At 47.5% G+C, this 16,424-nt stretch overlaps 1 protein-coding gene across 1 annotated transcript in view; it reads left to right on the forward strand.

Annotated features, from left to right (window-relative positions):
• PLCG2 (phospholipase C gamma 2) overlaps positions 1-16,424 on the forward strand; it is a 169,901-nt gene that overhangs the window by 75,403 nt on the left and 78,074 nt on the right. Inside the window, exons 5-6 of the mRNA XM_030819355.1 lie at positions 6,651-6,735; positions 8,292-8,375. Of these exons, the coding sequence (XP_030675215.1) occupies positions 6,651-6,735; positions 8,292-8,375 (169 nt within the window). The remainder of the gene's footprint in view (positions 1-6,650; positions 6,736-8,291; positions 8,376-16,424) is intronic.

The following is a 16,424-nucleotide window of genomic DNA, read 5'->3' on the forward strand; positions in this document are numbered from 1 at the left end:
CCTCTTCTTCTCATCCAACATGCCCTGTCTGCTCCCCCATGCTGGGCCACCCTCTAGTGTTACTGAGGTGGATTAAATGAGGTCCTTGTGTTGGAAGATTTGGTACACACTGGTCTCTTTCAGCCTCGGAGGTGATGCCTCCTCTGAGTTTTCTTTCTCCGTGGTTTATGATGATTCATAGCTGAGATTGGCACAGGGCTGAGAGAGGGAGCCACCCTCAGTGCCTCTCTCCACACGGTGCTGGTATGGTGTGGCCAATCTGGCTCTGAAGTGGGCTTTTCATCTGTGAGGTCAAGAAATGGATACCACCCTCTTGCTCAGGAGGGATTCTGGCAAGTCCTGCACAGAGATCCATCTTCCCATCAGCTGGTCCAGGACCCTTTGCGGATAGAACCTTTTCTGTTTCTGGACTGAGTTCATCCCTGCGTGCTCACTGGCATCCGCTCCTCCACCTCCCTCCCAGTGGGTAGAGCCCTGCTGTCTGTCAACATGTGGAAAATCCCACCTTTCCCGTGGTTCTGGGAAGCCTGGAGGGAGCTTTGCAAAAGAAACTTTGACCAAGGTGCCAATGAAAGAGCAACTAACTTCTGTCCTGCCAATTTCCCTCCCTTTCCTGTCACCCAGAAGACTAATCGTGTTTCCTGAAGGAAAACAAAGGAGCCATAGAAGCAGAGGAAAGACTGAAGGCGAGAGGGGGCAGGCTCAGGGCTGGCCCAGCCCGGGCAATGGACAAGTCTTAGGTGTTTTGCTTGGCCCAAGCTCCCTGTTTCATTTTTTGACTTTTCTAGAGGCAAATGGTAGCAGCGGGCATTTGTTTACAGCCTGTTTTGCAGCCATGGCTGTAATAAGCACTTTACATCCTTAGGATACGCTCTCGGCTGATGGGTGAGCTGGGTGCTCTCACACCCATTTTCTATGTGAGGACACTGAGGCCCAGAGAGGTTAAGTGACCTGAATAAAGCAGCCCAGGTTGTCAGGGGTGGCACCAGGGTTTGCAGACTTACTGTCCCCACTGGCGTCGCTTTTCCTTTTTTTTTTTTTTTAATGTACTATTGGCTGAACTCGGTGACTGATACCTGTAATCCTAACACTTTGGGAGGCCAAGGCAGGTGGATCGCTTGAGGTCAGGAGTTGGAGACCAGCCTGGGCAACATGGCAAAACCCCATCTGTACAAAAAGTACAATAAAGTTAGCTGGTGTAGTGGTGCACATTTGTAGTCCTGCTACTTGAGAGGCTGAGGTGGGAGGATCATCTGAGCCCAGGGAGGTCGAGGCTGCAGTGAGCCATGATTGTGCCACTGAGCTCCAGCCTGGGCAACAGAGTGAGATCCCATCTCAAAAACAAAAACAAAAACAAAACAAAACCAAAAACAACGAAAACAAAAAAAAAATTGTGCTGTTGAGAGCTGAGGGAAATGCAGAAATCTTCCCTTCCCCACCCTGACCAATCACCTTATGATTAAAAAAAATTAAAAACAAATGTTAAAATTTGTTTTATTGTGGTAACAACAATGAAACATAGAACAACGTTGATCATTTTAAGCGTTCTTAGATATGTACTTCTGTGGGATGAAGTATATCATGTTGTCGTGCTCCCGTCACCACCATCCATCTCCAGAACTTTTTCGTCTTCTCAAACTGTGACTCTGCAGCCATTAAGCAGTAACTCCCCATTGGTTCTCTCTTTAGCCCCTGGAAACCACCACTCTACTGTCTGTCTCTCTGGATTGGATTGCTCCAGGTACCTCATATAAGTGGACTAATGGAATATTCGTCCTTTTGTATCTGGCTTATTTCACTTAGTGTAATGTCTCCAAGTTTCATCTGTGTTGTAGCATGTGTTAGAATCTTCTTCCTTTTTAAGGCTGAATAATATCCATTGCACAGATAGATCACATTTTGTTTATCTACTTGTCCATCAATGGACAGTCGAGTTGCTTCCACCTTTTGGCAATTGTGAATAGTGCTGCTGTGAACATGGGTGTACAAATCTGTTTGAGTCTCTGTTTTAAATTCCTTTGTATATATATCCAGAAGCTGAATTGCTGGATAAAATGGTAATTCTGTTATTTTGTGGGATTGCTATACTGTTTTCTGTAGCAGCTACACCTTCCCAAGGCAATGCACAGGTTTCTGTTTTCTTCATATCCTCACAAACACTTACTTCCTTTCCCTCCTCTGCCCTTGCCCGCTTGGCGTATAACATTGGATTTGCATAAGCAGAATGTGCACTTCCGTTTGTCCTTTAGCCTTGGCAGGGACAGAGGAAATACTCTACTGGGAGGTGGCAAAGGGCGAGGGGGTTGCAGGTGGAAGGCAGGTGGGTGGGTCCGTTTATCTCCTTCTACGTGAATGCAAATAGGCTTCCTATTTGAGGCTCCAGAATGTTAGAGTTGCCTGAGGAGCTTTAGCAGAGCCACACCCGTAGCGATTCGGATTTTACTGTCCTGGGCGTGGCCTCTGGCATTGGAAATTTTTTAAATAAGATTCTGCTGTGAAGGTGGGGTTGAAGATTAGGGCTGTCTAGAGAGCGATTTTCAAATTTGAGCATGCACCGGAATCCCCTGGAGGATTTTTGAAAGTGGAGGCTGCTGGGCTCCACCTCCCAGTGGCTGATTGAGTAGGTGGTGGGCAGGGCTCAAGAATTTGCATTTCAACGAATCCCCAGGTGATGTAGATGCTGCTGGTCTGGGAGCTACTTAGAGAAGCAGAACTCTGGGGCTGCGCTGTCCAGCAGGGCACCCCTCACCACAGGTGGCCATTTCAACAAAACAAAACAAAATAAAATAAAATACTTAGCTCCTCAGTGGAATAGCTGCATTTCAGGGGCTCAGCAGCCCTGTGTGGCTAGCAGCTAGCACCTCAGACAGCACAGATGTCTCCATCATTGTCGAAAGTTCTGTCAGATAGTACTGAGGTTTGAATCTCAGATCTCACACTAACTCATTGTGTGAACTGGGGTAAATGATTTAATTTCTGTGGGCTTCAGTTTCCTCATGTGTAAAAGATAAAATAATAGTTCCCGCCTCCCAGAGCAGATGTGAGGGTTCAGAAGTTAATATGTGAAGGGTGTGTGGACCGTGCCTGGCTCATGGTAAACACTTGACCAGTGTTTCTTATTGCCATTGTTGCTGCAAAAGAGCTGGGGGCAGTGGAGGTGCCGGCCCAGCCTCAGGGTGTCTGCTAATGTCACGGGGCTGCCATCTTTAATCGTTTGGTGATGGCTGCCTGGGTGCAGGAGTTGAAGAACCCCGGGGGCCCCCCCAGGCTGAGCAGGGAGGTCACTGTGATTGTTCAGTGCTGTTCGCCATGGGAGAGAGAGGGGCTCTTGGTAACTCATTCAGGGAATAGTTGCCGTCCTTCACCAAAGGGATTCCCTTGTTTCCTAACCCTCAGCCCTAGGTTAAGCCCCCAGGAAACATGATCTGAGACGCAGGTTTGTGTGCAGGAGGCTTACTGGGGAGTGCAGGGTCATCACCCTAGGGGAGGGTAGGCAGCTGGAACAGACAGCCGGGGAGTCACAACCATGGCCTGGGGAGACCTGACGGGGAGCTCTGAGCATGGCCTGTGGAGCTGTCCTGAATTGAGACTAGAGGGCCAGGCCTTCGTTCCCATGCGTGGACCGGGTCAGAGCTGGTTGCCTTGGAAGGGGCTTTGACCTGGGTGAGGCACTGTCTCTAGGGAATGGCAGGTTGCAGGGAGGGGTGAAGCTGAGTCGTTGGCTTCCTCCCCTCCCGCGCTGGGGGCTCAGCCTGCCTGTGCTGGTTTCGGTCGGGCCATGCGGCACGGCACGCACACACCCAGAGGCGGGAGTGAGGGAGGGGCTCGCCTAGGGGGAAATCGGGTGAGGCTGTCCTGGCACTAGGAGCCCAAAGAAGCTCTCAGCCTGCAGTGTTTACATTGTAAGGGGAGGCCTTTGGACCAGGTGGGCTCCCATGTCGCAGGTGCTTGGATGCACATGCCACTGGTTCCTGGGGTTTCTCCACTGGTTCTTGTGCAGCTGCTCTGGCGCCCCAGGCCCCTCAGTCTCTCTGTTCCTGGAGGTGGGATTGTTCCTTTGCCCTGCTGCTGCCTGGGCTCCTGGGGGGCTCTGACCTCTCCCTTGCTCCCAGGATGAGCTCCACTGGGGCACCAGCATGATCTGGCTCATCTCCCCGCGACCTCTCTCCCTGCTGCTCTGGCAGCGCCTGTTCCCACTGCCCCTCCACCTTCGTTCTGCCCTGGCCCAGCTGTTGCTTGGACCAGCCCCAGGGCTGAGGCAGAAGGATTCTTGCAAGCCCCTGGGGCAACTTCCCTGCTGGCTGCTCTGCCCCGCCAGCCCCACCTGGCCCAACAGGGACTTTTTCTGTCCTCAAGGTCTGTCTGTGAAAGCCGTGGGTGCTGTCCCTGCGGTACCAGTAAGTGGGTGGGGAGTATCTTGTCATTTGAAGTCTCTGCTGTTACAGAGGCCATTAGAACCAGAGGAAAAGGCTGGAGGTGGGGACACAGGATGGTCAGAGTCACACTGGACCTTCTCCAGGGCAGTGGCTGGGCAGTGACGTGCTACTTCCTTCCGCATGCCACAGCAGAAGCTGGGAGGATGGTGCAGGGAAACTGGGCAGTTTTCTCCTGCAAGCTGGGGCAGGCTACCTCTCTTGACCACCCTGTCTTAGCTCTGCTGGACACTTGGCTCTAGCCGAGAAGGGTCTGGATCTCATATTCTTTACCCACTCACCCCACTAATTTCACCTCTCCTTGTGTGAGCTACTCACTGGGAGGCATCAGGTGTGGTCATTATGGGCAGACTGGGTTGGAGTTTGAGGCTAGCACAGATAAGGTACCAAACTGATCGGTGCCTCAGTTTCCTCACCTGGAAGATGGAGATGATCATGGTACCTGCCTTGTAAAATTGTTCAAACATCAAACAGGTGAATATGCATATAAGGCACCACCTAGAACAACATCTGTCACCTGATAAGCACTATTGAAGTTTCAGCTTTTGTTACCATTGTTACTATTGCTGCTGCTCCTTTTGCCTGGGACGTGTTCTCCCATGCTTCCCTCCTTTTTTTTTTTTTCTTTTTTTTGGAGACAGAGTCTCGCTGTGTCGCCCAGGCTGGAGTGCAGTGGTGCGATCTCAGCTCACTGCAAGCTCCGCTTCCCGAACTCATGCCATTCTGCTGCCTCAGCTTCCTGTGTAGCTGGGACTACGGGCACCCGCTACCATGCGTGGCTGATTTTTTTTGTATTTTTAGTAGAGACGGGGTTTCACCGTGTTAGCCAGGATGGTCTCGATCCCCTGACCTCGTAATCTGCTCACCTTGGCCTCCCAAAGTGCTGGGATTACGGGCGTGAGCCACCGCACCTGGCCCTTGCTTCCCGCTTAAGCTGAACCTCACTATGTGGCTTCGAAGAAACACTCATGCAGATTCCCGTGACTGAGCACTGGAATTTGATTCAGATCCAGGCTCTGCTGCCTGCCATCCAGCTCCAAGCGCTGAGTTGTGTACCCCTGTGACACCCCACCCTTGGCTGGTCTGAGCCCTGGGGGTCAACCATGTGTGCTTTGCAGAAGGTAGAATCTGGTGAGCAATTAGGCAACCTTAACGCCTGGATGACCCCAGGGCAGCCTGGCACACAGTAGGTGCTCATGTAGGCCTTGTTACTTCCCATTTCTCCTCTCTGGCCCTTAGCGACCTTGCCTTGCTCTGAACCCCAGTGGCATTAAAAGAAACCTTTATTTTTTTACTTACTTATTTTTGGGGGTGCAGGGGGTCCCCACGTACCCTACATCCCTCTTTTCTCTTCACAGTGTCAGACTGGAGTCAAGCTCAGCTGGGTCTTTCCCGGCTGATTCTGCCAAGCCCGTTCTGTGGTTGTGGTTCCTCTGGGTGGCAGGTAGAGTCAGTAGGAGTCTTGTTAATCCATTCATGTGTGTCACTAATTAGGTGACAAAGTGTTTGGCTACATGAAGAGTGTGATAGCTACTCCTACTGTTTACCCAAGCGTCATTGAATTTCTTCACTTCGACATTCAGAGTCCTGGGCAGAAAACACATCCTGTCAACACCTATATTGGGCCTTTGGGATTTCTGTGGCATTTTGTATTGAGATTATCTGGTCATCTGACACCATTTTCTGCCCACACTGAAATCTCCTGCAAGACCTTCCTCCATGACCATTCCTGAAGGGTGGAGACCAGCCCTCCTCACTGGGACATCAGCTTGTACTGGGGATCTCCAGTGTAGGTGCCTCCTCACTGGGGCATCACTGTACACTATAAATCTCCTATGTGATCTATATCCCTGGACATACCTGAAGGGTGGAGACCAGCCCTCCTCATTGGGGCATCACCCTACGCTCTAAATCTCCTATGTGACCCATGTCCATGGACATTCCTGAAGGGTGGAGACCAGCCCTCCTCACTGGAGCATCACCCTACCCTGTGAGTCTCCTATGTGACCCATGTGTATGGACATTCCTTGAGCCTTGCTCATTGAAGTGTCACCCCTACCTTGACTCAGTGTCTTGTTCCCATTTAGTGGTCCATAAACAACAGTTGACCAGGCTCTCTCATAGAGGGCTGCCTGAGGTGGGAACTGATGGGAGCAGCTAAATCCTGTGCTGTTGAAAACCCTCAAGGTGACAGAGCTGGGTCTCCCTCTTTTGCAGCATCAGTCTCCGAGAGTTGAAGACCATCTTGCCCCTGATCAACTTTAAAGTGAGCAGTGCCAAGTTCCTTAAAGATAAGTTTGTGGTAAGTTTCATGGCTCAGCCTGGGAATTTTATGAATGCAGAGTGACTTAGCCTCTCTCATGAAGCCGTGACTTGCCTTTGAGTTCCGTGGAATAGCGCACAAGAAAATGCTTTGCCTGCAGAGTACATCTTAGTTCAGACAGAGGGACCATAGACATATCTGAGGACCACAGTCTCAATCCTAGCATAGGATGTAATCAATAAAGACCATGTTTACTGAGCTGTTGGACTTGGAACATCTACCCTCAGACCTGTTTTCCATTAGTGCAGCTTTCCCTATTTCCCTGACCATACTGCAGCCCGTTTTTTTCCCTAGTGAAATGAATGCATGTATGTCTTTTGGAAAATATTATGAAAGATTCCTTGTGTAGGGTACCAGGACCGTGGCATTTTGTATGCAAGTCCTGGTAGTGTAGCTGTCAGAGTTGGCTCTTTTTTCTTCTTCTGTTTCTCCAACCGTCCATCCTTCCATACATTGTTTAATTTATTTTGTTGCGTAATCAAGTTGTTGGTAGGTCTGGGCAGTAAAGCCACTCCATGACTGATGGGATATAGTAGAGCAGGTGAGGAAGGATGGAGCTGATGGGCACCGATTTTTGCTTACAGGGAAATACTCATTCTTCTTAGGAAATGAGCAACCCTCCATCCAGATAGCCTCAGTTGGAGGACTCCAATGCCCATTGTCAATATCAGCTCCGTTACAAGGTTCCTTAGCAGAAAAAGCTCATTTCATTTTTGTATTAATGAGCTCCTGGAAGAATTATCCCATTTTATTGCTTATCAAGCATCCTTTGACCTGCCGCCAATATTCCACATTAATCCAAGAATAGAAAAAGAGAAAAGGGTAGGTCAGAAGAGGAGAGAGATGGGAGAAGCATTTACCATTGATTGCTACACAGTCGCCATTTAATTCTTTATCAAGTATTTACTGAACCGGCTGTTTTTCAGGTATGTTGTTCACTTTCACGGAAGCCCTAGGAGCGTAGTAGTGGTTCTCCCATTTTACAGATAAAGAAAACTGAGGGTTTGAAAGGGTCAAGGAAATTGCCCAAAGCCGTAAAGCAATTGATTGGAGCTGAGTTCTGTCTCACTCCAAATGCTTTACAAAATGACCTATATGTACCTACTCTACAAATATGTCTGAAGTTGGAAGTCCAAAGAGAGTGTCTTCTGCCCAAAAAGGGAGGAGTTACGCATCATGTCTCTTGGAAACCTGGCTGAGACTCTTCCGTTTTGGGGCTCAAAGGAGGGTCTTATTTGGTAGGTGTCCCTGTGAGTATGTTTTCCCAGACAGGGGGATTAGGGAACGTGTGGAGGGTTTTGATTCAGAGGAATGTGAGTTTGATTTTAGCCAATGTTGTAGAAGAGCCATGTTAAATAGCATGACTTTTTCCTTTCGAAAGCCATGACACTGAAACAATGTGGTCATAGCTGTCTCTTCAGCATGCCAATAAAATAGTATGCAATTCCTGAAATAAAAGTTATTCTATAAATAGCATGGAGCCATTCTTACGGTGGACATCAAAAATCATGTGGTCACTTTTTTCATATTTACAGGAAATAGGAGCACACAAAGATGAGCTCAGCTTTGAACAGTTCCATCTCTTCTATAAAAAACTTATGTTTGAACAGCAAAAATCGGTAAGATGATTCTTGAGCAAGTGATCAAATGATGTTTCTGTTTTCCACGTATTTCCAAGTCTGGCATGTTCCTAAGAAACCCACAAGAAGTGTTGAATCTCCATTTTAGTCAAGGAAATATCAATGAGAATGATGAAAGCATACCATTTTCATCCATTAGATTGGCAAAAATCTTTAACCATGACAGAGCTGTGGGGAAAATGCAGAGAAATGGTGTTCATTCGCCTTCCTGGTGGAAATGTGAATGGCCATAAGTTTGATTGGAATTTGATCTGAGTCTGTTAAAAAAGTGCAACTCACTCTACTGCATTATTTCATTCTGAAAGGAAATTTAGCAAATGGCTGTTATTCTCAACAGCCATCTCCAGATTGAGGAATTATATGTATGTTTCTTCTTTTTACACGTTTGTTTGTTTGTTTTGAGATAGAGTCTCACTCTGTTGCCCAGGCTGGAGTGCAGTGGTGTGATCTTGGTTCACTTGCAACCTTTGCCTCCCAGGTTCAAGCGATTCTTGTGCCTTAACCTCCCAAGTAGCTGGAATTGCAGACATGCGCCACCACGCCCAGCTAATTTTGTATTTTTAGTAGAGATGGGGTTTCGCCACGTTGGCTGGGCAGGTCTCGAACTTCTAACCTCAACTGATCCTCCCGCCTCCACTTCCTAAAGTGCTGGGATTACAGGTTTGAGCCACTGTGCCCAGCCCTTTTTATACTTTTATTCGTATTTTTTATGAGGACATATTTTTTGATTAAAATAATAGACTATCTACAAATTAAGAGGGTGTACATTTTGACCTGACAGTGGCATCTTGGGGACTCTGTTTTATGCAAGGGAAAACATCGGGGCCTGAGAATATATTATCGGATTGTTTATTGCAGCATTACTTATGCTGGCACAGTACCTGGGCACCATCTCTCAATGTCTCTCAATGGAGAAATTGCTGGGTAAATTATGGTCTGTCCATACTATGTGACATGATGCAGCTGATTAAGAAGCATGTGTCAGTTCTCTTTCTGTTAATCTGAGATGATATTTGTGACATTTTGTGAGGAAAGCCAGCAGCTGATTTACATGAGGAGTTAGGTCTGCTATTTTGTTAAAAATCATAGAATACAGGCCAGGTGCAGTGGTTCACGCCTGTAATGCCAGCACTTTGGGAGCTGAGACGGGTGGATCATTTGAGGTTGGGAGTTTGAGACCAGGCTGGTCAACATGGCAGAACTCCATCTCTGCTAAAAATACAAAAATTAGCCAGGCCTGGTGGTGTGCGCCTGTAATCCCAGCTACTCAGGAGGCTAAGGTAGGAGAATCACTTGAACCTGGGAGGTGGAGGTTGCAGTGAGCTGAGATTGCACCACTGCACTCCAGCCTGGGCAACAGAGCGAGACTCCATCTCAAAACACAAAAACAGAGAATGCAATAATCCTCCTTTTGCTCATTTTTATGAGCAGGGGGAGAGTATGGAAGAAAGCACCTCACATTTAATGTTGATTTTGTGTGTGTGCTGGAAGGGGTTGGGAAGATGGGCAGGAAGGATAGTTACCTTTTCTTTGCACAGCTCATTTTCTCTGATATGTTCCAAGTAACATGTTACCTTTGCAATAAAAAGTTCCATAGAACATAAAGTTTTAAAATTGAGACTATTCTGTGCGATGCACCTAGCACAGTAACTGGTAGGTGGCACACATTCAGTAAGTAGGGGCTGCTGTTGTTGCTGTCAGGAAAGGGCTTTGCAGACTGCAAAAGAGCTCCCAGGGAAAACTGTGAGGGTGTGGGGAGTACCTGGAACTTGGAGTCAGGTGGCTCTGGTTTCTCCAGTTAGTTGCATGATCTTGGATGAGCCACTGACTGCTCCTAGCCTCAGTCTTCTCCTCTGTGCAGTGGGAGGTTGGGAGTTGTGAATACAGGCATTTTTAAGTGATGAACATGAATGTTGCTAGAAGACAGTCATTAATCGCTTTCTGCATGCAGGGCTCTGGGCTGGCCACACAGGCCACTTGATGGGTGACCACTGGCCATGGGACTTTGGATGTTTCTGAGGTAGAGAAATGGGAGGGCCATTTTCTGTCTGCCCAGATGTGGGGAAAACTTGTTTCATCGAGTGGATCACTGAATTGCAATGTGTTCATTTTTTCACATATATAATAATTAGTTATTGGTTTGCCAAATGAAATAGAAAGATTGCAGGCTTGGGAGTTGGGAGAACTGGATTCTAGACCAGCTTGACCTCTAACTGACCAAGTGATGTTGGGGGAAGCCATCTCTGTCCTCTCACTTAGCCTTTTCTATAAAATGAAGGTATTAAATGAGATCAATGGTTATAAAACTTTTAAAACTCTTTAATCCCTTCTTCTTTAAACAGGAAACTGTAACAACCACAACAAAAACCATGATTCATAAAAGCTTATAAGAATACTTTTTAAGGTTAAAACCTGTAACTTTGAAAATAGTCCTTGAGAACAATGACATGTGTCATTGAACATGGAACATGTTATAGAACAATGAGGACAGTGTGCGTATGAAATTCGGAATGATGACGATTGTCATCTTATGCAATTGACCAGGATTGAAAAAAACTCGGTTCACTCAAGATAAGTAGTTGCAAATAACAGTTTTTCTTTTTAAAATAGTTTACCTTGAAATTTCAAGATGCTGTGTTATCAGACAGATGTCAGGCAAAGTTTGAAAATAAGATTTGCACATGGCTGGGAGCAGTAGCTCATGGCTGTAATCCCACCACTTTGGGAGGCCAAGGCAGGAGGATCCTTTGAGCTCAGGAGTTTGAGACTAGCCTGGGCAACATAGTGAGACACCGTCTGTATTATTAAATAATATTAAAAATTAAAAAAAGAAAATTTGCGCCAAACTGTTTCACCTGCCAGCAGATTAACCCGTTCGTTGATGGTTTCCACAGTGGTAAAATTCCACATAAGAGGTATTTCAACCTGTACTTTAATTATGGCTCTTATTAAGGCTAGTCTGTGTTTTTATGTCTATGAGGGAGAAACATAAATTGGAATCAGAGTTTTACAGAATATCAGAACTGTCTGGGGTGCCCTCGATTGCCCCGTGTGGAACTTTGTATGGGAAAGATTCTGCCAATACCAACGGTTGACCCCTGGTGGCCAGAATGCCACATTGAGCCTGCACCTGGTTGTACTTGATCTAATGGTTTAAATATGTTAAAAATTAATGGCCTACGTTTAAAACTTGAGAGATTATATTATATATTAAAATCTAGGTTTTTCGCTTCCCTTGGGGAAAAAATTGAGATCTGGCTATAAATAGGGTCACATCTCGCCATGGAACGGTCCACATTCTCTGTTTTGACCCAGACCCGTACAGCTTTATCTGCTCATTTATGTTGCTTACCTGACCCCAAAGAAGTTTTGCTTTGGCGACCCTCATCTCCACTGTTTGAGAGTATAACTCTCCAGTTTGGTGACTGCATTTGTAAAATTTAATTTAATGACAGATTTGAACAACAAAGTCCCAAGCTATATAGATGGTTCCTGGCCAGCTCTAAGAACCTCACTGCTGTTGTTTAGGTAAATGCCCATCCCCTAACCTGTTAGCAAATTGTTTACTTCCTGCTCCTGGCTGGAAGCACAGGGCAGAGAAAAGTACCTGTTTTGTGATTTGGGGGGAAGGAGGGCCTAGCTGCATTTCTCAGGCTCCTGCAGGAGGCAGAGCTATTTATGGTGACTCATAATCCCCAGAACTAAATCCAGGGAGTGGGTTCATGCTTATCGGTAGCCAAATGGTTTCCATCGTGAGCTTGCTAGTTCCTGTTTGTGTCTAACCACCTGCCTACGTTGCAGCTCTCGAGCCTCAAAGTTTCCAAAAGTTTGGCAGCAGCAGGAGGATGAGAAATGTATTGTCAAGTTTGCGTCTCCCTGGTGAGGGGATATACCTCTGACGAGGCTGTAACAACAATATCATTAACGAAGATGACAGCCAACATTTTCTCGGGTGGACTATATGCTAGGCACTGTCCTACGTGGTTTTGTGTTTTTTTTGTTCTTTTTTTTTTTTTTTGAGACAGAGTCTTTCTCTGTTTCCCAGGCTGGAATGCAATGGCATGATCTTGATTCACTGCAACCTCTGCCTCTTGGGTTCACGTGATTCTCCGGCTTCAGCCTTCCAGTTAGCTGGGATTAGAGGCATGCACCGTCACACCTGGCTAATTTTTGTATTTTTAATTGAAACGGGGTTTCACCATGTTGGCCAGGCTGGTCTCAAACTCCTGACCTCAAGCGATCCTCCTGCCTTGGCCTCCCAAAGTGCTGGGATTACAGGTGTGAGCCATCATGCGCAACCTGCACTATGTGTTTTGTATATATTTAATTCCCCCCTAGAGGCCTGTGGAAGAGCTACTGTTGTTATTGCCATTTTAGGGATTAAGAAACTGAGGTCCAGAGAGGTTACTTTGCTGAAGGCCTGCTTACTGCAGGGTAGTAAGCTGCAGAGCTAGGATTTGATTTTCTGCCCAACTTCGACGCATGGCCACAGAATACTTCTTAATTTTTGAATCCTTTGTATTAAAGAAAATGTAAAGCATATACAAGTAGAGAGAATAGCATAACAGACCCCCATGTATCATCAGCTGACTTCAACCATTATCACCTTGTCACTGCCCTCACCCAAGTCCGTTTTCTCACATTTTGCAGCAGACCTCACACACCATATCAAGTCATCTGCCAATATTGTAATTTAATACCTGGCTATGTGACTGCTACTCTCCTACCTCCTGATCAAACCTGTGAAGTCCCCCGTGGTTACAGCATTCTTAGATAAAAATAGAAAGCACTTACAAATAATAAAAAAGAAAATTGAGAAACCTGCTAACCTATCTGTGGTTGTCCCTATAATCCTGTAAGACAATGAAGGATTATTCTGCTGGATTTTACATGGGTGTGAGCATGGGAGAAGTGAGTGATGAGCATTCTGTGATGATGTTTGTGGAGAAGCTCAGAGATCTTGCAGTTTATGCTCATTGTCGGTGGCTGGCGAGAGGAGAGTCCACAGTGAAGTTAGCAGATAGAATCTCTGGTTAGCTTTTCCTTTTCTTTCTTTCTTTCTTTTTCTTTTTTGTTTTTGAGACAGGGTCTCACTTTGTCACCGAGGCTGGAGTGCGGTGGTACAGTCATGGCTCACTGCAGCCTCGAACTCCCTGGCTCAGATGATCCTCCCATCTCAGCCTCTGGAGTACCTGGGACCACAGGCGTGTGCCACCATGCAGGCTAATTTTCGTATTTTTTGTAGAGACAGTTTCACCATGTTACCTAGGCTAGTCTTGAACTTCTGGGCTCAAGTGATCCACCCGCCTTGGCCTCCCAAAGTGCTGGCATTACAGACATGAGCCACTGTGCCTGGCCTAGCTTTTCTGTTAATGAGATTTTACCCTTGGCCTTCCAGGACCAAATGGTTCCTACAGCCTAAGTACCACTGAGTGCGTAAGACCAGCTTCAGTTGTGAAAGGGCGTGTGCCTCCAGCCACGTGGGAAAACTCCATTCCTTTCCCTCCCTTTCTTAGTGCCCTGGCTCCTGTTTCTGCGACCTCTCCCTCTGGCATGGCCCCTTCTCTTGTCCAGCTGGTAACTTCTCCTGGGGCCTGACTCAAAGATGACGTTTCCGTGTAGCCTTTTAGCTACCAGAGGAAATTAGTTTTTCTATTATTTTAGTCACTCATCCAGTAAATGTGTGCGTGACCCAAGAGGGCGCAGTGGTTAACAATACAGCTGTTTCTCCTGACCTCACTGGCCCTTTGCTGGGGTGGGAAGGTTCTGGGATGTTGCCCAGAGTGACATAAGGCCCAGTGCAACCCTTGTCCCTTGGTTAGGTAGAATCTTACCACATAACCCTCCATGGTAATGCCGAACATAAGTTAACTGCTGCCTCCACTGTGCACCCGTAGCATCTGGAATCTTCTCTGATTGCTGGAATCTCGTTTATTGTGTGTACATTTATTTGCACGTGTAGTGTGGCATGCTAGGGATTTTCCAAGGTGGGCCTGGGTTGAAATTCTGGCCCCTGGACTTGTAGGAGAAAAGTCCTTGCCTCCCTGGGCCTGTTTCTTGTTTCTTGTTTCTTATTTTACTACCTGATGGGATCAGTGGGAGGGGTGACTGAGAGTGTGACCATCTTGCCCCAGCTCATGGAGCCCGTGTTCATTTCCTGGGGCCGCCATAGCAAGTACTGCAAGTCGTGGCTTAAAAACAACAGAAGTTTATTCCCTCACTGTACTGGAGGTTAACAGTCCAAAATCAAGGTGTTGGCAGGGCCACACCACCTCGGAAGGCTCCAGGGAAGGATGTGTTCCAGGCCTCTGGGGGCTGCTGGTGGCTGCCAGCAATGCTTCAAGCATTCCTTGGGGTGTGGGCGCCTCCCAGCTGCTGGTGGCTGCCAGCAATCCTCCAAGTGTTCCTCGGTGTGTCCACGGCATTGCTCTTTGCTGTGCAGACACCATCGCTCCTCGCCGTGTAGACACTATCGCTCCTTGGCTTGTCGATGTCATTGTGCCAGTCTCTGCCTCCATCACCACATGGCCTCCTTTTATCTGTGTGTTTCTCTGTCTCCAAATCTCCCTCTTTTAGGAAGCCAGTCACTGGATTCGGGCCCACCGTAACCCAGCATGGCCTCATTTAACTTGATTGCACCTTGCAAAGACCTTAATTCCAAAGAAGGTCATGCCCATGGGTACTGGGTGTTAGGACTCGGACATATATTCCCGGGGACACCATCCTACACACTATACTGGCTATAACTTCTTCTATCTTTAGAACGTCTTCCTTGACCACCTCTGCCCCATACCCTCAACTACAGCCCCATTTCTCTGCCCCCTTTAAAGTAACCTACTTCAAGAGCTGTCTACGCTTCCCTTCTTCCCACTGTCTCTTGAGTCTATTCCCGTCTTATTTCCGTCCCTGCCTCCTAGAGCACTTCGTCTTGGCACGTGTGTTGCCAACATCACCTCCGTGTGTCGCGAATCCAGAAGTCTGCCCCGTGGTCTTTGTCCACTCAGCAGCATGTGTCAAAGCTGGTCACTCTCTTCTTGATGTTGTAACTCGCCTTTGGGATGCCACACTGTCTTCCTTCTCTTGCCTCTCACTGTTTGTTCTCTTTCAGCGTTTGGGGCTCTTGGCTTTCAGTTGTTCTTTTTCATTGCCTGTCCTGCTCTGGGTCCCAGGGGCCGATTGTTGCAAACACGTTCCCAGGTGCCTATGTCAACGAGCTTCCGGTTGCTTCAACAAGCAGAGTGGCCGGGCAGGGAGTGGCAAGGCCTGGCAGAGGAGGGGAAGCCAGGTCTTTCCTGGTTCAGGGAAGCATCTGTGCTATGGTGGTACCTCTGCCATTGTCTGAGCTCCCAGAGTAGGGGAATGCGATGCGGGCTTTTTCTGTGCTTTGTTGAAAGGAATGTAAAGGAAGGAGAGGGCTGAAGAACTGCATGTGGTGGTCAGTGAGGGGGGCCACACACTGGGCTCCCTCCAGATGTAAATAAGCTGGGTGTGGGGCTTTGGGCTTGGAAGGGTTCTAGCCCCTGATGCCTTCAGCAGCAGGCTGACCTGGTGACCTAAGCAGTAAATGAGTCCAAATAGCAGCATACCCTGTCTGAAATCTGCAGCACCACCCCTTTTTACAAAGAAATACCTATGCTGTAAATTACACAACAAAAGGAAGTACTTCTCAGTTTGCCTAAAAAGGCTAAGTTCGTGGCTCTTAACCTTTTGGTGGGACCTAGTCCTTTGAGATGCTGATTATGTCTCCAGAAGAAACACACACCCGCACAAACTCATGCGGACTCTCTGATGCTTCCCTGAGGCCTGCGATTCCCTTTCTAGAACCCTGATATTCCCCATGACCACTGATACTCCCCCTGGGCTGCAAGGAGTTCAGCAAGAGGACCCTGGGTCATCCGGGACAGGAGGTGTTTTATGTCATTAGCATTGATCGTGTGCTACTGGATACATTTCCATTTCTGCGGGTATTATTCAAATGCTTATCCAATCGGAGTGTCATTGAAGGCTGTTGAAGCAAGGCTACCTGGG

Source organism: Nomascus leucogenys, chromosome 2 (assembly GCF_006542625.1).
Source record: "Nomascus leucogenys isolate Asia chromosome 2, Asia_NLE_v1, whole genome shotgun sequence".
In the NCBI taxonomy this organism is placed as follows: Eukaryota; Metazoa; Chordata; class Mammalia; order Primates; family Hylobatidae; genus Nomascus; species Nomascus leucogenys.